The following is a 24515-nucleotide window of genomic DNA, read 5'->3' as shown; positions in this document are numbered from 1 at the left end:
ATAATTTAGTTACATTTTACAAACGATTACTCAAAAACACATAATACATAAAAAAAAAATTTGCTGTTCAATTTCGGTATTATCGGGTTCTGCCAGAGAATCGCGGACTGATTTGGAACTCTTAAAGCTGCTCATAAAAAGACCTGCATGCCCTGGGAACTACCCTTTGATTGCATATTTGCAATAAATCTTTCTTTTTTTTCACCTCCGATAAACAAATCTGACCATCGTATAGCATAAAAGATTCAGGAGGACTATCATTGGGAGTAATGAATTTTTTCCTTCGTTTTCGGATAAAAACATCGAAATCAATGTCATCAAAATTACTTTTGACAAAAATTTTATTCAATTCAGATTTCCGGTATTGAAACCACAGACAAGAATTGAAACTTTTTGGGTTTTTCTTTTCTCAGTAGTTTCTGGAACAAATGTGGCTTCATAAGGATTAAAATTTAAAAAATCATCATGCTAAAGCCTAGTCACATCGTAAGGTTTATTTTTTGCTTTAGCCTCAAAATCTGACATTTTCGCTAGTTTAGATTATAATAATGTTTGGGAAGTTTTTTTATTTGTTTAACTGTGTAAACTGATGAATATCATATTCCTAAATATAGCATAAGTTCATCGGGCAGAGCTGTGAATTCGTAAAAATGACAACCATCGAACTCGTTATTTTAACATGGTGCCGACGACATCACCACCGGAATCAACTAAATAGCGTCGAAATGTATGCCTAGCGTAGTTTTTTGGATTAGGTAGATTCAAATACATTCCGAGGGAATTTTTGAAAGGTATTGATACCTACAACTTGGGTTTTGCATTCACCATTTCTATACTGCAAAAAGAAATGATCTGTTTTACATTTTTGGGTCGTTGGTTTTTATATTTTTTATAAAGTTTAATCTATTGTTTGATATTTCACTAATAACAGTAAAATCGACGTTGAACTTGAGTTTTTGTATCAGGTACTGTGATGATTAAAACATTTTCAGTATTATTAATATCATTATATAATTCCTCCTTCCGCAAAGCTCCTGTGATTCCGAATATTGAAGAAACCTGAAAGATGTTACAAATAATGTCCAAGCTTACATTAAATTTTTTTGCTGTCATACCTTATGCACCTGGATCTTGCAACAGAAACTTACTAATTTCTTCAGGGGCCAATGTTTTAGATTTTTTTCCAACTGATTTATTTTCCAAATATTAAATGAGTTTCAAGTATATACCGATGTCTACGTCGTTATTTACCATTAAGATGCTTTTCAGTTTTGAATAACTCGATCAAAGTGTTGTAGATTTCCACATTTTGGAATTAATTTCAAAGTAATCTAGTAGCACTCTTTGTGTGAAGCAATTTATGTTTTTTTTAGTGGGCCACTCCATAAAAGAATTATATTCCTTTAAATACTGGATTTCTCAGGGAGAAGATTTATAGTCGCTGCAGTTGCCGATTCAACATCTTCTGGTGTAGAGTTTAAACTTTCTTCACTATTACTCTCCATCACTAATAACTCCTTTTATTAGACACAAAACGGATTTTATTGGCCGATTCAAAAATGACATTCTTTATGAATGCAAATGATTAGAAAAAACACTATAACGGACGTAGAAAACTACTATTAATTGAGCTTATTTATTTAAGTCCATATTATATAATTATGTTTGGATTTTAGTTTAGAATAGCTGGAGTGGATTGAATTTTTTAGACCGTTCTTCAAAATAAGCTAATAGCACGCGTTCTGTAAAGCTGTGGAAATTATCATTTTATAAAAGTGTTATATTCTTTTAGATAGTTTTCTTTAGAATTTTCCAGCAACAAATTGAATTTTGCCACATTTACTTTTTCTATGATTTCTTCAGGAGTACAAATTTCAAACTCGGAATCTTCGCTTTCCATCTTAACTATAATAATTACAGAAAACCACTACTAAATTAAGACAAATCGAATTACCGATTAAAGTCGAATCAGTTCTTGTGTTGTTATGTCAAAATCAAAGGCGTGTGGTGTGTGCACTAATCAACTATGTTAGCGTGGAGAGCGTGAAATAAACTTAACTTTATGCCTTTTCTTTAGAGCTTTTTCACTTTTTTTTTCATTTTAACCATAAACCACCGATTTACCCATATAGGATTTTACGATGGGCCCATTATAGGCCCAGACATGGGTCAAATATGTACCACTCTGGTACTAGCTTGGAAGCCGTTATTGGCCTAGACTTGGTGATACTCTGGGATGATAATAATGTACCTTGCTTGGTTTGCAAGCCTCAACCAGGCCTGGTTGTCTTCATAAACCTAAGACTGGTCGGCATCCCTGGGCCAGGCTTGTTGCTTGTTAAAATAGATTTTTAATATATTGTAAATAAAATTATAGTTTTATGACAAATTTCTATCAATGCACTTATGCACTAATTAATGTACATGAAAGTATTAGTTAAATAATTAAACTTAGAAATGATACAATTTTTTCTTGCCTAGAATTTTATTCATAAAAAATTATTACTTTTAATGTTAAAATATCTTTTGTGGATAAGATATTAGAACAAAACTTTATAAAGGGTGTACAGGGAGAGTTAAAACTATCAGTATATGGCAGTATGTATATATAGTAAAATCATGAAGATTACGTAAATTTGCTTTTAAAACAAGGTGAATGTATCAAAGTTGTTACGAGAACATGTACTTTATTTGCTGCTGTTTACATAATCTTCGTTATTAAATTGAGAACGAACCATTTTAACGATTTTCGAAAGTATCAACAATTCATTAATGACAGTTTAAAAGAATAAAGAAATATAAAAATAAAATATTTATGAAGTTTTATGAACTTTTAACACTTTTTATAGACACCCTGTATAAAATGAAAAATTTTTCAACATAGATTCAAATACGTCTGGCCTTGCTAAAAGCAACCTAACAGAAACCATTTTTATATCTTTAAGGGTATCGTCGTAAAAAAATAATTTATAAGAGTCAGCAACCGTCAAATTTATTACAAAAAAATTAATAACTCAAAAAGTATGCATTTTTCGAAAAAAATTTATAGACAAAAGTATACTAAAATTTTACGTAGATTTCAAAAATGTATTAATATACAGGATGTTCAATTTAAAATAACAAAGTTACAGTGGACTTCCGGTAAACCGGAAGTAGGCCATCTTTGAAAATATTTTAATTAAAAAGATCGTATCCGAAAACCCAAACGTAGAAAGTTTCATAATTTTACTATAAGTATTTTGCCATATATACAGAGTATGCATTTTAGTTTTCAGACAAAATACTAAAAATATTAAAATTTTACGTAGATTTCAGAAATGTAGTTAAGTAATGAGTAATTTTTATGAAAAAGTGTCGTGTACTTTAAATATTCCAATTAAACATTAATCCGTAATGTTATAACATGAAAAGTGTTGAATGAAATATTTTTTATACCTTGTTAGATGCTGTGTTTACTTTCGAATTTTTAAACCGCCTTACTGAACATTTACTAATTTTGATATGTATCATTTTTCTACCAATACAGCGATATCTTCTAATTACCAAACCTTTGTTCTTTACACGTACCCATCCAAATTCAGTATTAGTATCTAAGGTTTTTTATATATTTTTTTATATTTTAATGTTTTTAAACGATTCAAAATACTGTGTGATGTGGTATAGCCCCTATAAATGTTGGAGCATAATCACAGTACTAAAATTTTTAAATATAAGCTTTTCTGTGGTTGAACGAAAAAATCTTCGAAACCTAATTAATTTACCGGGTTTAAATATATGGTAAACAAATATTTTCAATCTGAAAGTAGTTTCTCTCTTCGAAAGGTACAGTCGACTTCCGGTAGTACCGAAAACCCAAACGTAGAAATTTTCATGATTTTACTAAAAGTATTTCGCCATATACAGATAGTTTTAACTCGTCGTAGGACATCCTGTATAGTTATTCAGAGTTCTGCCAAGCCTGGCTGACTATAGAATGGCCAGGTTTTCCAGTGTTAGCACAAGCTAAGCCCCGTCGTTCAAGTCTGGGGGCTCCTACATGTGTAAGCTCTAAAAACCGGTGAATTACAGGTTTTTTTAAATATAACTAGAAATTAAATAGAAAATAATTTTTCTAAAACAAATAGACTGTATGCTTTTCAATGGTAAGTTTCTTTTTTAGCGATTTTCTGCAAAACTTAAAATAAACTTTCAACTGTCGATTGCTTGAGTGTCATTCTGAACATGACAAGTTAATTTTTGTCGGTTACTCAGTCTGTTTAATCATCAATTAAATTTAACTTTTAACAAATCCATTAACTTGAAGTGTCGCACACTTTATCGCTTTGAATGAAAATAAATGATTGAAAAAAAAATTGTTGGAATATTTGATAATATCACGAGGATCAATCGATTTAATTATTATATAGATTTTTTTCACGCTTTTTGACCAATTCAGAAATTACATTCTTTATGAATGCAAATGAATGAAAAAAAATGAATATTATAACGGAATTAGAAAAATAAAAATCAAGTACTGTACACATTTTCAACAAAACACAATAAAGTGTCAGTATTAAAATCATAACAATGAAAGTATTTACAGCTCGTGATTTCTTTAATGAATGGTAATAATTTAGTAAACTTTAGTATAACACATCAGCTTTAAGTGAAAATTGTTTAGAAATCCAATGAAATCAGTTAATTTGTAGTGGACTGTTTTCACTTTATCACGGATACATATTGATTTATTTCGATTTCGTTTTAAATATTAAATATTCGAAAATGTTACGATTTGTTTGTAATACTGACGAGAATATTGATGAAATTATAGAATCAAACATACCAAAAAAACCGTTTTCAATGATAGAATGTATTGATTACATGGAAATCGGACCCGCCGCTTATTTATGAAACATATATGTAAATAAAAGTATATAATATTTTTCACAATTTCAAAATTTTGAAAACAAAATTACCAAAAAAATAAAATTATTTTTCACTCTCTTCGCATCTACCAATCTAACCAGCCATTTTTTATGTAAAATAGTCTTCCATCCCATCCAGACACTTTTATTATTCATATTTCGCAATTTCCGTGGTGGTGGTATAACGAATAAGTACCTATTCGTCGTTAATATTTTTTTCTATATACAGGGTGCCCAAATTAAATTTGTAGTTTATTAAAACTACTTTTTAAAAATAATTTTTTATCTCTACAAACTAAAAGTGAGACTTTACAACTCGAAAGCTAAAAAATATCTAATTATGACATTAAAATTTTCATGAAAAGTATCCGTGGGATTGCAATTCAGCAGTCTAGCTGTGTCGGGTTACTAGAAGCGTTCCCATAACTCCCACGACGAGATAAAACTATTTGTATATGGCAAAATACTTACAAGTAAAATCATGAAAATTTCTACGTTTGGGTTTTCGGATACGATCTTTTCAATTAAAATATTTTCAAAGACGGAATAATAACTTAGTTATTTTTTGTAATTGGTAGGCAAGAAAATTGAATATAACAGCGTTGCTATTTAAGACAATGAGGTCTTACATTATTATTGTATATAAAATATTTTCTATTCAAACAAGCAAGTGTGTAAACCAACAGTTATCAGTGCACATTCGAAACATTATTTGTTATAATTACCACCTTCCAACTGGGAGTGGTCATTGAGTATTTCGAAAAGAAACCACATTATGTTCTAGTTGTTGAGTCACGTAAATGTAATTTGATCGTGTAGTTTCCTGAAATACGCACATTTCGTCCATTTCCACACAATTTGATAATAGTTGTGTAAATACGTATTCGCTTATGTCGATTATCTTAATGAACAAAGTAAAGATTTCAACAATGTTTATGATTTATGTAATAAATATAATTATCATCCCTTTTATCGTATGATACAGAGTAAAAAAATGAAACATTAATGATTTCTTTCGAAATATATGATTCGTATAAATACTGCTTATAAGTATCCACTAAAAAAGTGACTATGGTGAAACAAAAAATAATAAATGAAGGGGTGAGGCAAAACAATAGACTAGCAGCATTATTAAAACAGTAATTACTAATGAAAACTTCATTTTTAAAATGGAAATTCCCGTCCAATAATAGAAAAAATATTTGTTAAGCCCTAACTGGTACCACTTTTCAATAGCTTAATTATCCCTGTTTGCGTTAGCAGGTAAGTATGAAGGGGCAAATTGCTGGACGACGACAATTTTGCAAAAAAAAACTCGCCAGACAGGAACTTAGATCATGGAAGGCATTTGTAAGTGTAGTGAGGGGACTTTTGGGCAACAATATGGATTCAAACTACCAACAGTTAGTTAATTACGTGCAAATATTGTCAATTTATACGATTTAAGAAACGTGAAATTATTTTTTCAATAAATATTAATTTTTTTACCAATGAATATGTAACATAAAAACCTTAGCTGCTACAATTATTTTTTTTATATTCTCGTATTTGTATATATTTTATCACAATATCTATTAATTCTATTTATAAAATTTCTATTTATAAACTTTTAAAATCTATAAATCTTTTTGTCGACCAGTGTTATCTTAGCCCTCTTTTATCTAACAAAAAATGTCAATAAAAAAAAGAGGCAAGTAATAGCGTACGCGGACGATTTAGTTATAGTAGCAAATAATAATGAATACAGTTTAAAAAACAAACTTTTAAACTGAATATCAAACTGAAAAGTTATTAAAATAAGATTAAAACAATAGTGAATATAAAATTCTAGTATTATTGTGGAATAACCATCGGGCTATCGATGCAAAGAAATATTGAACAAACCGCCCCACGCTTTTTTCACAATATTAATAGTATTTTATATTCATTATTGTTTCAAGCTTATAAAAAAAATTCTTCTTTTTGGTTCGATTTATTAAATTTATTAAATAAAATTTTTCTTCAAGTTCTAATCATAAGTGTTGTAAATCTCCATCAGAGGGCAGACAGATGTAAAATTTGTTTCGGTGTAAAGAGAAAATTTGCAGTGATAATTTCCAAGAATAAAATTTTTTATTGTAGTCTGAACGGGATTTGAACCGAAGACCACCGAATCCGCAGGTTAACGCCTTAACTCTCTCGGCTAACGTACGCAATTAAAGTGGTGTGATATACTAAAAGTAATAAGCCACAAAGAAGAGTTACAAACAAAAAAGCTCACATACAGGTGAGTCTAATATAAACTTGTTAAAAATTTATGCCGAGACGTATATGAAAGCTGCCACATATATTTTTATCCCTCAGCGAAGGACAGGTATTTCTTGAGATTCAACAAAACCAAATCCTCTCGGCCAAATCTCGTCGAAGCAGCTACCGTGAGTCGAGTCATATGTGGAAGAGCCCAACAGCTGCAATAAGCATTTATTCTTTTGTTTGGAATAAAACGTCGCAATTTCCGCAGCTTTTACGAATTTTTGGGCCAATGCTTGTGGGCGTTCAACACCAGAAGCGTTCCAAATAACAGAACGAAGCTCGTATGAGAAGAAACTAACTGAAAGAAAATCAAATGAGATCATGATGGAGAAAATGAGATAGTCGAACATTTCTAGGCTATTGATATTGAGGATTGAATGGGGATGACGCGAAATTGAAATATATGGATACGAAAGAAACTGATTCCTGAAAAAAGTTTATAGTATCTTTGGTGGTTCCAGTGGCATTTCTAGTTTCGGGAAGTGAATTTAGATCATTGATAACTAGATTCAATTTGTTGGACAAGCAATGAAACTAGAGGGATTTGGAGTACTTTTTGCGTGAGACTCTCCGTCTTTTCTTGACATCGTTGAGCAACCATCAAAACCAAAACCAACGCATTTATTTATATTCAGATCTTCTTTTGTTAAAAACTTATCTATGCTATGTGCAATCGATTTCGCATGCAAATCTTTTAGCTCAATGAATCCGACAAACATTTCTTGGACTTCCTGTGTTTTTACATCAAAATATCGCATCCCAATGGTTGTTCAGTGCCAGAAATATTAACTGTTTCATCTGCTAGTACACTATATGCTGCTGCTTCTTAGTACCTTAATAACGCTTCCTCAAATACCAATAATTTCATTTTGAATATCCAGTGAACGGTAGCTGGCATTCTTTTTCCCTTTCCTGTTTCTTTAAAATCAAATCTCCAGAGTCAATTCGCAGCCTGTATAAATCCTCGAGAATACCTTCACCATAATGTTTACCTCTCAGTGCTAATTCGTGTGACTTAACGCAGGAAATAATAGATTCTCTGATTTTGCGATTTTCTTCAATAATTCGCTGGGAATATTTGTTCAGTTACAAATCGACAGGCACACCTTCGGAAAAAGATTTAGCAGCTTCTAATGCCACCTTATGGAAGTGCTTTTTACACTGCTCGTGAATATCTTTGAACTTACAAAAGGACTAGTAATTATAGTACAATGAGGAATTTATTAATAGGTAACGAAATCTATTGCTCGAACAGCCTTAGGACTTTGCTTTGCAGCTAGCTACATTTGATCTCTAGGGGGGACAACTACTACCCCCCCCCCACGGCCCCCAGTGACATTCATTTACATTCACCTATTATTGACACGTATTTACATTATTTTCTTTATTTTGCTTCGTTGTTTGTTAGTGAATCCACAATCACACAAATTTTAAATTGTGGTGAATTGAAGTAAATAAAATGACAGAATATTTGAAAATGTCTTTTTATATGGTGTTATTTCTATATCGAAAGGACTATTGGGGAATAAAACTTGGATCATGTGTATAGTATTGTAATTGATTTCAGATTTGAATTTCATACATTTTAAACTCGCAATATACAACCCACGTACGTCATAAACATAAAGATAAATTAATGAAAGGTAGCGTGTACCAACAACGTGCTAATTTTTTTCCTTTTATTTCTCAAGTCAGTGAATTAAATAAACCAAGTTCAACACAGACGTTCATTACATGGTTGGATGAACTAGAGAAATGTTTTTACAGAGAAAACTTTCCATTTTTAATTTTCTTTTATCATGAGTTTATATATACGAGGTCTGGCTATTGTCTTGTCTATGCACGTACTAAAACACGTTCAACAATCTGAAATTTCTCGTTCAATTGAAAAAAAAACTCCGACTGATTGCTATAAATTGTTGCAAGAGGCTCATGCGGACAAATCTCTATCTCGTGCGCGTGTTTTTGAGTGGTGGAGTGAAGGCCGAGGGAGCACTGAAGATAACCAGCGCCCAGGTCGTCCTGTGGCTATTTCACCTCCGGAAACAGTGACCAAAATCAACCAAATTGTGCATGCAGATCGTCGAATGATTGCAGAGGCTGTAAACGCCAATAAAGAAACGGTTAGAAAAATTTTACACGTGGAATTATACATGACATAAGTCTATGCAAAGTTGGTACGAAAAAATCCTGTGTCAACGGGTCTGCTCAGATTTCTTTGAAAGGTTAGGAATCTGCATTGAAAGGGATCCGATTTGAGTCCATGGAAGCGGTAAAGCAAAAAACGGTAGAGCTCCAAGAAGGTTCTCACCAAAGAACGATATTTTTGAAAATCTAAAAGGCTAGTTTTAAAAAATAAACTGTTGAAAAATCCAGAAAAATAACTGAAAAAATAACGATTTTTAATTAGATATTTCACCGTCTTTAGACTAGGACTTGATTGTTCAGCATTGAATTGGAAACTTTTCTCCGATGACCACAAATAATTGTGCAAGAAGGGTCGGGAACAACTCGGAAAAACTACTAGGATTGTGGTAGATTCCAATTGATTATCCATCACCGTTTCTGCAAATTACGAATTCTTAAGACGTAAAAAACGAACTTACTACCGAAGGAAGAAAAAATATTTGGGTTCATCCTATTTTAAAAAGTAAATAACTTTACGGCGTGTTGTGTACATTATTTTTGAGGGATAATAACAAATTTTTATCAGTTTCGTTATTTTCGCACGCATTTTCATGTAAAAATAGTCTCAATTCAACGAGTTTTGTAGTGGGTCGGTGCCTCTAAATACCAATTTCAATTTGGCAGTACATGTATGAAGGTGGTGTGAGGTTATTTCAATTTCAAGATATTATTTGCAAAATATATAAATCTACAGAAAAGAAATTTCTTGGGAAGATCTAACCTTAAAATAAACGATTCGAGCAAACTTTTAAATTCGAATATTTCCAAAGTCAACTGTCAAACATAAAACAGTGCTACCAACCGATCATCTACGTCAACTGTCAAACGAAAATCAGTGCTACCCACCGACCATCTACGTCAACTGTCAAACATAAATCATCTACCTTATGGTGTGATTTTCCTAATATACATTTTTTTATAATATATATTGTGAACAAAAGCCGAAACAGAGAAAATAGTATAAAACTGTGTCTGTGGCGTATTTTAACGAACTGCTAGTTAGGGTAAAGGTGCACATTCAAGGACAAGTTACCAACATGAGAAACTATTTTGTAAGCAATTCTCCAACTGTCCCTGGTTTTGTTTTTATCCGTATAAATATCTTTGTTTTGTCTTAAATTCAGGCTTTTTTGTACAAGATACACGAGTTGTTTAGAACTTCTACAAATCCCTTGGTGCTCGAATGTCATTGAAAATTCATTTCCTCCATTCCCATTTAACATTTTTTTCCGAAAATTTGGGAGCTGTCAGTGATGAGAAGTTTGAAAAGTTCCACCAAGATATTAGAACAATGAAAATTCGGCCATGATGGTTGATTACTGTTGGTATTTAAAAATAGAAAGTGCAACCCCTCATAAAAATAAAAAGTGGAGCTAATTGATATTTAAAGTGATTTTTTATAAATTTTTGTTTTTAATAGATGTGATGAATGTTTGTTAGACGTAAACTATAAATATTGTCAATTTATTCGATTTAAAAAACGTTATATTATTTTTTTAATAAATATTAAATATTTTACCAATGAATATGTTGTTTATTCTTGCGTTACTACAAAAAAATTATTTTTGTCGACCAGTGTATTTCAATCTTATTGAATAATGAATAATGAAAATAAATTTTTTTACACCTTATTATAGACTAATACAGTGCCAACAACTCCTATTCGCAAATAATTACTGTTTAGACAAAAAGTGATATTTTTTCCATATTATTAGAAAAAACTTTGTTGGTTCCATAATCTATGGTTCAATTTAACGAGTTTTACCTTCAAATTTGTGAAATTTGAAGAATTTGACTAAAAAATGCGAAGAGGAGGACCAAATGAGACGAGGAGGGTTTGTAATTCAATACTCGTCGAGGCATTAGCCAGGAAAATAGTTGTTTTCTCCTTTGAAGAACGGCGGAAAACATTTTCGAAATTATTTCAGGGGTGAAAAGTAGAAATCCTTCATTTTTATACATTTTGACCAATGGTTCACAGTTGGAGATGAGGATGGCCCCACTTAGCGTTCACTGGGAAATGTTTAACTTCCAAATGCGACGCTCTTTGACGTTGTCTTCAGTTCGATTTTCAAGCCCGAACGAGGGGTGTTAAACTGCTCTGATGAGAAGCAACAAAGTCGAAACTAGTCAGTGGTTATATCCTCTCCTTGCAATTGCGAGCCATTGAGGAGAGGATTCAGAGGAGATGTAATTCAAAATTTGTCGAGGCATTAGCCAGGAAAGTAGTTGTTTTCCCCTTTGAGGAACGGCGGAATACATTTTCAAAATATTGATTTTCGAAATTATTTCAGAGGTGAATAGTCAAAATCCTTCATCTTGATATATTTTGACTAAAAAATGAGCGACCTAACATGAAGAAAGTTTATCATAAAAATAAATAGTAAAATATTTTATTACGCTAATTAAGTGATTATATACTATACTATAATTTATACTCCGAATTCCTAGGAAAAAACTATTTTCATTCGCTTTAACAAACAATGTCTGTTTTAAAAAGATTGTTTATAGAAAAGGTCACATAATTGGTAGAATTTTATTTTTCTCACAAAGTTGATTGCTACATGTCTCGAAATAAGACAATAGAATATCGATGGGAACAACCTTGTCATGATTCCTTTCTCTTTAAGGGTAGGTGCCGAACGAACAATCTCAACAATCACACCCATTTAAACGCAATTTTGTCGTGTTGGTGTGTAGAAATCTAATAAGTTTGCTTCCATCAAAGCTCCATCAACATTTTTAATAAACAGGACCAATATTAATCATTATGAATATAAAAATTAAAAGAAATTTGGGTGCAATCAATAATTTTTTGAGAGGAACAAGATAAAAAGTTTATTTATACACAAAACATAGAAAGCCTATTATTACAACGTTTCAACATAGTTCAAGTAACGTTGAACGTAGTTCCAAAAGTACGAGGTAAGAGCAAAAATACGATATGCGAGGAAAAATTGGTCATCTTGTGTGATACTTTTATTTGAAAGGCGTTAGCCCAACCAATATACAAGCTGAACTAGCGCCTTCGGTATCAACAGTAGAATATTGAATAGCAGACTTTGAACGAGGCTGTATGACCTGCGAAGACCAGCATCGCAGAAGACGACCAAATGAGGTGAGGAGGGGCTGTAATTCAATATTAGTAGAGGCATTAGCCATGAAAGTAGTTGTTTTCCCCTTTAAGGAACGGCGGAAAACATTTTCGAAATTATTTCAGAGGTGAATAGTAGAAATTCTTCATTTTGATACATTTTGCACACCTCATTTACCATCGAAATTTATATTATCGGGGACTACGCTAGATTTCTACCTGACCAATGGTTCACAGTTGGAAATGAGAATGGCGCTAATTAGCGTTCGCTGGGAAATGTTTAACTACCAAATGCGACGATCTTTGACGTTGTCTTCAGTTCGGGTCTCAAACCCCAATTAGGAATGTTAAACTGCTCTGATAAGACGTAATAACGTCGAAACTAGTCAGTGATTACAGCCTCTCCTTGCAATTGCGAGCCATTGGGGATGTTAAGATTGACAAAAGGATACAGTAGAAAACCTTGTGTTAAGTTATTAGTTAGTTAATGCAGTTATTAGAATTCTTACGAATTGAGAAGCGTTTGACATATCTGGGGTTTATATTAAATATTTAAGAAACGCAACTGTATGCGCAGCAGTCCCAAACAGGCGATATCACAGAAGAAGAGTTGTGACAACATGGTAATTTACTATACCATCATTTTAAGTCCAATTTTGATAAAACACTATATTATCAACTGAAATTATTTTTCGAACTAACCTAATAGACGTTTGAAAAAAAAAATCTCGTCGTTTACATATTTCTCAAGATATCTATCTATCTATCCATCTATCTTCTAATCAGATTTGTCAAGAGAAAACACAATATTATCTTCAATAATTGGAAGAACGCCCTCTAACATTCATAGAACTACTAAAGGCTACTTGACATGATGCAATGCAATGCAAGGCGCAATATTTCTTAATCAAAAGCATGCGCATATGAAATTCATCTGATTGTTTCAAGCAAGATCTCGAACTTGCAACATCATCGGTTTGGTGCCATTTTTATTGCGTGGAAGTTGCGATCTAGTTACATTTTGACTTAACAGATCGACTGACTTTCGTAAAACTTCGTTATTTTCATTATTAAACTAGGTACAAAATATTAGATAAAATTTGAGGTTATGAATTTGTTTACTTTTACTTTTTATTGTACTTTGTATTGCATTTGAAGAGATAAATTAAACCTTGTAGAATGAATATTGCGCAGAATTTATCGAAGAATTCGATTATTCTATATAAAGTGCTACTAACAAATCAGCCCCCTAGTAATAGACTTGAAATTCTGAAAAAGAAAATAATTTCCAAGTGTTTCTCGGGACAACTTTTATAATAATTTTTTCCCATTATTAACGGACGTTTTTAGTTGCCTACCCCGTATAAGACATACCAATTAAAATAGTTGGGAATTATTGCCTTAAAAATACTACATTTTTCCATCATACCTCGTATATCAATAAATTCTACATAATTTTACATAAGGAACTTTTTCACTACATAAAAAATATTTTTCAGGTGGGAGAAACACCATGCAATGTTCGAAATTTTGAAGTTCGAGCCTAATTTCATATCCTGGCATAATTCTTAATAATCTTTTGAGTGATATCTTTCAAAGTCTCTTTGTCATCAAGCCGGTGTCCTTTGGAATAGAGTGTAGCGGGAAGAACTGTACGGAAACAGTTATGAAGGTATCCTCGCATATAAAATATAACCTAATCATAACATTGAATCGAATTTCTCTATTTTCTAGATGAGCCGATTCCGTTTCCTTTCAATTCTGATGTTTGCAACGGTAACTTTGGCTTTGAATCAACGAAAATTGAAACCGAAAGACCCCATCGTCAACAATCATTTACAAACTGCAGATGATGACTCCGGCGATTCCGAGTATATGAAAATCGAAGCGACAGGTGATAAAATTAATAAAAAAACAAAAAACAAAACTGCGGATGATGATAAACCCAAAACGTTATCTCAACAAATAGCCGACGGAAAATATGCTCTAATACAAAAAGAGATATTTAGTAAGCCTCCAAAAAAATTGGGAATATTGAGTTACGATATTAATCATGAGGTACCGAATGACGATATTAAAAATCTAGGGGGTTTGGATAAAAACGATATTTGGTTGGCGGAAAATCATCTCTTGGTATTGAGAGGTGGAGTATTTCCACCTTACGATGATCGAAAAGACACAGGCGAATCACCTTGGGCACCTTTAGACAATTACAAAGCTCCCTTACACCAGGTTCGTAATTTTAACAGATATAAATGTAAAATAATCGATTTTGAGTCATCTGGTGCCAAAAATATTTTTTTAAATTGCTAAACTCACTTCATTAGGTGGGCTGAAAAGTTCGTAAGCTTTCATCTGTTGCGGAGAATAAATTATTTCTCTTAGACAAAAAAGACAATTAAACCTAATTCTTGGCTTGATAAACATTATTCGGACTTTGCCACAGGAAAATCAACCATTGAGGAACTCTTTGTTAAATTTAAATGAGGCTAAATGAGCACACCAAATACGATTTTAACTCCAAGCAATGTTTGAAGCTGAAATTTTTGTGTGACAATGGAAAGAACGTGGCTCTATCATTCCACTACAGACTCCAGTCCACACCAATCAGCCTAGTGGACCGCACGATGAACAGACTCCAAAGAGGGAAAAAATGTGGTTGGCAAGGTTATGGCATTGAAATTTTGGAATGGGTATTCATCGACAATCTTAAAAAGGGGAAAATCATAACGTTAATGGAGCGTTTTAAGGGCGATTTGAAGAAGAAAGTACTGGTTCATCAAAGAAATGCACCGGTTCACAAACTAATGAAAATGATGGTAAATTAGGCTTCGAATAACATCCACGTCCACCGAATTTTTCAGATCAGACTCCAAAGACTTTTTCCTGTTTTCAAGAAGATGCTAGCTGGACAGAAATTTTGCAACGATGAAGAGATTGTCGAAACTGATGGCTATTTTGATGCTAAAGACAAATCGTACTGAAAAAATTGTTCTTATGCCTACGAACTTTCAAGTTCCAAATCTTCATTTATAAGTTCATGATGTTATTATCTAAAACGCAGGTTATAGATCTTAGCTTTCGGTCTGTATAATGCTTGAAATCAGATTTTATCCAGTTCTTTGATCAATTCTGAGAATTCTACCAGCTTAATTTCATTTTAAAAATTGCTTCAACTTGTTCCAATATAAAGTGAAGTCGCTTTAGGTCGTCCCCTTTTTTGATTTTTTCTTATTTATGCGTCCCATATGCTCTTCACTAGTCTTGAATCTTGCCCCACCAACTTAACTGTCATAGCTCGATGAATTCTATCCATATTTCATCTCTTCAGCTTGCAATGCACTCCATTGTCTATCAAGTCCACATTTCGCAGCTTCAAGTCAAAATCGATCTAAAAATTGCTACATAAACATTTTTGTTTGTCTTTTATGAGATTTATTTCTTATCAATCCAGCAGTTAATCCTCTGGTCGTTATACCGAATTTCTTTGGTGTATTATTCCAGATGTCAAGTTTTTCTGTAGATCTTAGATATTTTCACTGCCTGTAACTTCTTTTATCTTCTTTGGTTGAGGAGGTATTCAATATATCATCTATAAATATGTTTAGAAGCGATGGATCCAATCCACCACCTTGTTTTACTACTGTGGTTAGAAAAGTTTCATATATCAAGTTTGATTTCTCTCTTTTCCAAACTTTCCTCATTATTTTGTCAAAAATGTTGTCCATTCTTCTTCTTCTTTCAACACCTGCTTCATTCTAATGAAGGTTGGCGAACATCCTTTGGAATTCCTCACGATCTTCAGTCATGCGTATTAGATTTACGGCATCACATACATGTAACCAATCTCGAAGGTTATTCAACCATGAAAATCTTTTTCTACCCAGGCCGCGCCTGCCTTCTATCTTCCCTTCCATGATCAGTGTTCAGGGATATTTTTGATTTCTGATGTGGCCAAAGTAGGAAGCTTTCCTTCTCTTTGCAATTGTTAATAGTTCTCGTTCTCTGTTCATTCGTCTTATCACCTCGTCGTTGGTCACCCGATGATATTTTAAGGATCCGTCTAAAGAGCCACAATTCAAAAGCTTGCAAGTTACGCATGCTGGACACCTCTAAAGTCCAGCTCTCAACACCATGAAGTAGAGTGTCCATTAATAATTCCAAATGAAGCGTTTGTGTGTTTGAAATATTCTTTTTTGTTTCACAGGTGAAAATACCGAAAAATCCAAAGGTACCGCCGCCCTTTCCTGTCCAGCTCTTTGAAAACGGGCCGCTCCAAATCCTGGGCACAAACTCTTCGAGAACGATTAATGGAACGTACGAAAATGCCCTCAATGCTATTCCACCACCCGAAGGATATCCCTCACCTCGGTCGTTCTACGAACCTCACAATACCAATAAGGCCAACTCTACTCCCTGGTCAGCTACGTTGCCAATATCTAGCAACCCTTCACAGGGGGAGTATCCAGGGGGGTTGCCGTTACCCCCATTCAACTTGAACGGAACCTTGCCGCCTTCTTTGAATTATTTACCTCCAGGATCCGTAATATTACCACCACCAGGAAATCAAACAGATTACATAGATTACGACGACCCTTCAATTTATTATCCTCCGCCTTACAGTTTTTATTATCCAAAAGATAATACATCCAACGTTCCTCCCGGACCGTTGGTACCAGGGATTATATTACCTCCTCCTCCAAATTTCTTCGCGCCCTTAGAAGACACTCCCTCAACTAGTTCTCCTACAAGAAAACCTCAGCGATACAGAAAGCCAACGACAACTCAAGTCACAATAACAATTTCAAAATCCACAACGAAAAAAACTACTTCGTCTCCAAAAACAGTTAAAATCTATCCGATAAAAAATCACCAGTACCTCAGCGAAGTTAGGAAAATGACTACTGCACGTCCTCCTATAAAATCGGTAACTATCGTGCCAGAAGTATACGCCGCACCTCAAAAATCTAGACACCAAATAACGCAAGGGAAAAAGAATGGTGTAACAATTCTAAGACCGATAAATCCTCCACCCCATAGATTATTTACGTACGAAAACGAAATACCCAATAATAAACCATTCAAAAATTATGGTCCACCAGAAACAGAAAAAATAAGCGTCACTACGACAACGCCTTCGAGATACCAATCGAAAGAAAGCAAGGACGAAGAAAACTTTAGTAGAAGTAGAAAATATAAAACTACCGCTCGACCTCGACAATATTATTTTTACAACGAAAATGAAGACGAAAACTCTCGTAAAATTAACACATTCAAAGAAAACAATGAACCCTATTATGTTAGACCGAAACCTCTTGCGTCGAGACAAAGAAGACCTCAATATGTGTATGTTACAGCGAAACCTTACAACACGCAAAAACCAAGATTTCGATTCATTCAGCAACCCGTGAATCGAGATACTTTTAACGTTCACATAAGTAAATTGAAAAATCAGATACAGAATTATTATACTACTCCTTCTACTACTAGTACCTTTCGATCAGAACCTAAGCCGGTGTATCAATTCAGTTTCCAAGCTGCCAATTATCCATCAGCTCAAATACACAAAGAAAATCAATTCCAACGTATACCAGCAGAATATACAGTAGAAATTCAGCAAGCTATAGAAATAATAACACCCAAATATCAAGAAAATGTTTTGTACCAGCATACCACCCAGCGGCCGTATTATCCTAGTACAACTCGTAAACAAGAAGTTACGCGATACGTCAATGATATGGCAACATCTAAACCAGTATCGGAATATTCGTTCGAGGTGACACCTAATCCGGTATACCAAAACTATTACACTAAACCTGAAGTGAATTATTTTGACGATAGAACTAAAACGTACTTTACAATGTTTGGTAGGAAGTTGCCGACAAGTACAACACCAATTCCCCGCGTAGAACCAAATCCAAATTACCAACAAAAACCCGTATCTTTAGAAGGAGACACGCTGGTGAACTACATTCATCCAAGACCTACCATCAATCCGGACGCTGAAATCCTACCCATTGACAATACCCCGAGGTATCCAAGCATGGAGAGATACTCATCGAGGAATCCTCAAAAAGGTAACTCTCAGATAATCAAAGCCATAGAAGTACCTTCCAGTGAACCCCGGGACGGATCTTTTATTTCTTATGAGTTACCAGGAGACGACGGAGCACATTTTTACTTTCTCACACCTCAATTGGCTCAAAGAAAAGACCAAGGCGCCGGTTTCTACTTCTCGAAAGCCAGGCGAAGAAGAAACGACAAGACTTTAGACGTACAAAGATGAATTAATTGTATTTGGGACACAGCTGAACTGATTTATTTTTTCAAACTAATTAGTGCCTATTCTAACTGGTCTGTGATCATGTTTTGGTGATAAGCGATAAAAACTGAAGGATTTTATAAGATTGGCCGTTCAATATTACTTGGGTACAATTTTGACGAAAAAAAAAACGGAAATAATTTATTATAATGGGAAAATATTTATCAATGTGTTACTGTAATCTTGTCCAAATGATATTGAACTAAAAATTATTTAAGAAACTTTCGAAGAAATATTTTATGGTTAAAACAATGTTTAAAAAAACTTCTTATTTGTATAAAACAATAAACGAGGAATGTTTTTTGAGTGCATTTTAAAAATTAAAAATCGAGTAGATAGTAATTTTATTTTATTTTTACTTGAAAGCCTGTACTTCAATATATTTTTTAACAAATTTTCATTAAAGTTAAGACATTTTTTCTTTTGATTCTCATTATCAAATAATTTTTCCGCCTGTCTTGACAACAACTTCGTCGATAACATCATCGTCGTTGTGTGTTTCTTCAAATGAAGGAACATATGGCATTGTCACTTGGCGCTAGATAGGGACAGTGGGGATCAAGCTTCGAATACTTTATCTTCGATTAGTCGCATAGGGACAAGCATTATCTTGAGGTATAATGATGCATTGATCAAAATACTACGCCTTTGGGTACAAAACGACATATAGGTATTTTAATTATCTACGCGGTCAAAAGTCAAAATAATAAAGTTAAAAGAAAGCTTCTACAATGAATACCTGTGGTTAAGGGACATTCCAAAGAAGCGTTAAGTTTGTTAATTAAACTGAAGTTTTCTGTGTTTGCCTAGTGCAAAATAACAATTTATTCGGAGAAAACAGGTATGTAACAACCTAAATCTAATATAAAAATCAAATTTGTTTTTCTTTTCATATACTTTTGGCAATCGAGAAATGATGTCTAAAATAGTGCTATTTTTTCATAGAAACTTTTGTTTAAAATAATATTTGTTGTAGTATCTGGGTAGATACAGAAATTTTTGTAATTTGTATGATAACTTTAACCACTTAGATAGTAAAAGAATTAGCCACGGAAAAGCGCGGATGCGCTAACCCGTAGCACTTTGAATTTAACGGTCAAAAAAGTTATATTTGCGTAAAAAGTATTCGTGTCTAAAAAAACAATCTCTGTTTATTCCAGGCACAGCGGGTACCTTTGGAGTGAAGATAGTGATTCGTAAATAAATATTGGATGTTATGAAAAATGAAAATTTACGCAATTTGGACGGAAACTTAAGTTCCTTAAGAGATTATCCGTTCAATCGTGATGACCTTACTGAAAACTAATTAAATAAATTTAAAAAGGATTTTGCACATTTTAAACCTGAGTTTAAAAAAAATGGGGTAAAGCCCATAAAAAGGAAGACAAAAACAATCATCTTTGGCTGGAAGGTTCATTTGAGATTCCAGTCTCAACACTACACCGTCTAGGTCACCCTCGAAAATCGTTTGGCGAAGCCAGCGAAAGTAAATAAAAAAAAACGGAAGAGTTCCGTTCTAATTTAGAAGACGGTGTAATACTTCACACAGCTCAAGTTGAATTGTGTTAATCGGGAAAACGTAATGTTTCAAACGTACTCAAAGATATTACGAGCTCTCCGACCTGTGCAACAAAATATAAAAAGGGTTACGATATATCTAAATGTAGAAATCCTTCGCGTATAAACCCCATGCAAGCATTAACAATGTTTATAGATGCAGATTTAACTCGAGGACAATATGAAGCTTAATAGCTCAATATAGTTATAGCTTAATACAAGAAGCAAAAAAAACAGTATTATTCTCGCCCAGAAACGTTCACGATAACAAGCACCTACGCTGAAACCCAGCTACAACCTTTAATATATATTACCGTTCGGCGCTTATCGGAATTCTTGGAAGAGGTCTTATTAAGATTAAAAGATTTAGAGTGGAACACTTTAAAGTTGATATATAATGGGGCTGTGACGGATCCCAGCAAGCATAATACCCACACTGCTCAAAGTACTAGTGCACGGAACAGACATAATAAAAAATGCATTGGTACCAATAGGGCAATTGTCTGAGGAAGCGGCAGAAGGACGTAACAAACATTTTAGAACATGCAGACAGGATTACTCAAGAAAATTCTCCAGAGAATCCTTTAATAGAGATGGTCTGAACAGGCTTCTTTTGAGTTCAGATCCTTTTCTCTGTCCATCAAGAATTATATAAAAAAATAGAAATTTGTCTTCGTTTCTACCTGAAACATTGAACATACTTCTGCCTGTCACACCGAAAAACCTATCAGAATCACTTCAATAAGAAAACGAGGATAAGATAAATTGATTATAATATTGTAAAAATAATTGTTTTTTAATTTTTGCTTTTATTTTATTTTTTTTTGAGTAAGTAATAATACAGTTTGTACAGTATAATTTGCATGTTTTATTTTCGTCATTCTAAACCCCAAAAACCACACAATTATTTTTGGCCAGATAGATAATTGAAATACCCCTATGTGCGACGTCGTAGTTTTCTTAAAATCCTACAGTATATCGATAAGTTTATTTACTCCTCGCAAATATATCCTTTCAGCCACAAAGCACTGTATACAAGATTCGAGATTAAATTTGTGAAGTTTAACTTTTGGAAAATTTTCGAAGGAATCAATCCCGTGATAAAAAACGATTGAACGAACTTTTCCAGCCGATGAAACCTTTTCGAATCCGTTTGTGTAATCCATGTTGGCTGTTTTTTTTTACATTTCAGGAGTGTAGTTGAAGACGCAGGTTTTTTCTACTGTTATGAACGCGATATCCAACTGAACTTTTGATTATACGAGGGAGTACCCAAAAATAACTGGAATTATTTTTTAAATGCTATATATTTACAAAACAACCTTATCCCCTTCATAATACTCTCCATTACAAGTAATACATTTGTCCCAGCGGTGCTTTCACTGTTCGAAACATTGTTTGAACTCATCTTTAGAGATGGCTGCAAGCTCCTGTCTCATTTTTTTCTTAATGTCTTCAATGTTTTCAAAACGCCGTCCTTTTATGCCCCTTTTCATGCGTGGAAGAAATAAAAAGTCGCACGGATCCAGATCAGGCGAAAAAGGTGCGAGGGGCAGCGGAACCATCTTATTTTGAACCAAAAACTAGCTAACAGTGATGACTGCAGGTGCGTTGTCATGGTGGAAGAACCAGTCACCTGTTTGCTGAACCGAGTTCCAAGATATTCTACTGATTTCAGACAATTGATCAATTGTCTGTGCGCACAAGCTCTTGAATTCTTTGAACATTTTCATCGATTCGGGCAGTTGATGGACGTCCAGAGGGAGGTTTGTCATCAATCGACATGTCGCCATTTTTAAATCGCGAAAATCAGTCATACACTTGAATTTTCTCCACAGCATCATCTTTGTAAGCAGTTTTCAACATTAAAACAGTTTCGGCAGCGTTTTTACCGAGTGGAAAACAAAATTTCACAGCGGCACGTTGTTCACTTAAATTTGCTATCATAAAAAAACGAAGCAGCAGTGAAACGGCACTAGCAAAAACGGTCACTAGTGACGAACAGAGCGTGGCAGGTCAACGGCCCGCGCGGCATCGAACTAGCGGCAGAAATCAGTACTACAAAAGCTCCACCCATGGTAATGGTATTCCGGTTACTTTAGGGTACTCCTTGTATAGTCATGGTGACCACAGAATTTTTAAAATAAAATTTCCTGACTTTTCCAGAGATCTAATTTTAAAATTCCCTGACTAAATTTAAAAATATTCGATTATATATACGATTATAACACTTTTATTTTATTTATATTTATTGAATAAATATGAAAAATTAACACTTTTAGAGCAAAAAAACTAAACAGCATATGTAATACAAATATACTCTCTTCTTTATTTTATAATTATTCGTTTATCCTTTAATTTTTCAATTTCATCATCTTTGGATAAAATATCTCGACGACTAGTTTCGACTAGAGCTTTCTTTTTATATAAAAGATATTTAAATTGCTGTTTCTTTAAATATTTATTCTTACTATCATCTAATTCTTCATCTTTTTTAATTTTTTTTTCAATTTCTCTTGAATTCTTAACCGACTCAATGCCAACATTTCTTAATTTATCATAAATTAATCTTTGGGCGATTAGCGAATCTTCTTTTCAATTAATAGTCCTCGGGCCCTCGACTCATTTTTTTGATGATGACCAATAAGCTGGAAATTTGTAAATCGCTTATTTAGATCAAGACCGACAACTTTTTCCTTGATATTACGCCATTCGCCCCGTAGAGGGTGGTAAACATGTAATTTGAGTTACCAATAATTAATATTTATTTCAAACAGGAGATTATTCATTATTATTACCTTATTTGTTCGACAAAAATAATGCACTATTTCCCCTGTCTGACAGGCTAATTATGTCAGTTTACCAGGCTTATATTATTGGCTGATTTTTTGAGAATTCGAAGGTTAAGAAATTAAAAAAGCGTGTCCGACGTATAGCGCGCGCCATAAAGGGAGTCCGGCACTTGGAATCTGCGTTGGTAATCACCGATTACCAACCGTCGGACAACAGGAGAGTTTATAAGAAAAACATATTTTCTAACTGAATATTACTTTGACAGACAGAAATATTGCGCCATAAACGTAGTCCGACACAAAGAACATATAAATTCATTTTTTTCTTGATTTTTTTTCTTTTTTGATAATTTTTTCCTGTTCTATATACTTTAAAGAAGCTGAAAGGTACATGAAATAAGGGTGAAATTTTCTCAATTCTCGATTGCTTCTTCTCTTCCAAATATGAGTATGCGCATGGAATTTCGTGGCGAGCTGTATTCGCACACACGGATTGAAGAATAGTACAATACTTCTCTGTTATCGCATCACTGGTATTTTAGGATATTTTTAAGACTTAATTTTAGTTTTTTAGAACAATCTGCATATGTATCAACTTAATAGATATTTCTGGTCTCTTATCATGGGCAAAGAAATATCACAATTTCTTACAAATATCTTTGGAAGCAAAAATCATTTGTCTTGGTGAATGCAATGAGATCGAGAACTTTCGAAGCAAATTGTGTTATTGTATAGTGAAAATTTAAATTTATTTTGTTAATAATGGATGTGCCTCAACTTTAACAAGACATGTGACGACTAAAGAAACCACTAGAATCATCGCGCTTATACAAGATGACCGCAGTCAAAGATACATCGCCGAGGTAATTAGAGTTCAGCTAAGCACTATATCCAGAGTTATTATTCGCTAGAGGTCCACGTCTTACCAGAGAACATCGAGTAGCAAGATTGGAATTTGCTCGAGAACACGCAAATTGGAATTTTCAAGATTGGTCCAATATTTTATTCACGGATGAATCGAGATTTTGTCTGTATTCATCAGATAGGCGTGTACTAGTATATAGGCGACGTGGTGAACAGCACGATCAGGTTAATTTTTGTCAAACTGAAAGATTTGGTGGTGGCTCTATCAAGCTATGGAGAGGAATTTTTTCGAAGGTCGCACGGAGTTAGTACCAGTGAATGATGGAAGACTAAATGCTGACAGGTGCATAACCAATATCCTAGAACCCCATGTAGTGCCCTATGCTCATCCACACGCTGCTAGGGTGGTTCGGCAGTACTTAGAAGAGGTCGAGATACCCACCCTGAATTGGCCTGCACGTAGCCCGGTCCTTAACCCAATAGAGCATGTCTGGGACCATCTA

At 33.6% G+C, this 24515-nt stretch overlaps 2 protein-coding genes across 2 annotated transcripts in view; one reads left to right on the top strand and one right to left on the bottom strand.

Moving 5' to 3' along the window:
• The window catches only part of LOC130452659 (uncharacterized), a 37039-nt gene extending 17869 nt beyond the window's left edge, over positions 1-19170 (top strand). The window contains exons 2-4 of the mRNA XM_056792022.1: positions 13977-14149; positions 14212-14709; positions 16685-19170. Of these exons, the coding sequence (XP_056648000.1) occupies positions 14144-14149; positions 14212-14709; positions 16685-18763 (2583 nt within the window). The 5' untranslated portion in view covers positions 13977-14143 and the 3' untranslated portion in view covers positions 18764-19170. The remainder of the gene's footprint in view (positions 1-13976; positions 14150-14211; positions 14710-16684) is intronic.
• Positions 1-24515, bottom strand: part of LOC130452658 (N-alpha-acetyltransferase 16, NatA auxiliary subunit) — a 157470-nt gene that overhangs the window by 113247 nt on the left and 19708 nt on the right. The gene's annotated exons all lie outside the window — the stretch shown is intronic.

This window comes from Diorhabda sublineata, chromosome 2 (assembly GCF_026230105.1).
Source record: "Diorhabda sublineata isolate icDioSubl1.1 chromosome 2, icDioSubl1.1, whole genome shotgun sequence".
In the NCBI taxonomy this organism is placed as follows: Eukaryota; Metazoa; Arthropoda; class Insecta; order Coleoptera; family Chrysomelidae; genus Diorhabda; species Diorhabda sublineata.
Note: the sequence above shows the minus strand (reverse complement) of the source record. Positions and strands in the feature narration are given on the sequence as shown.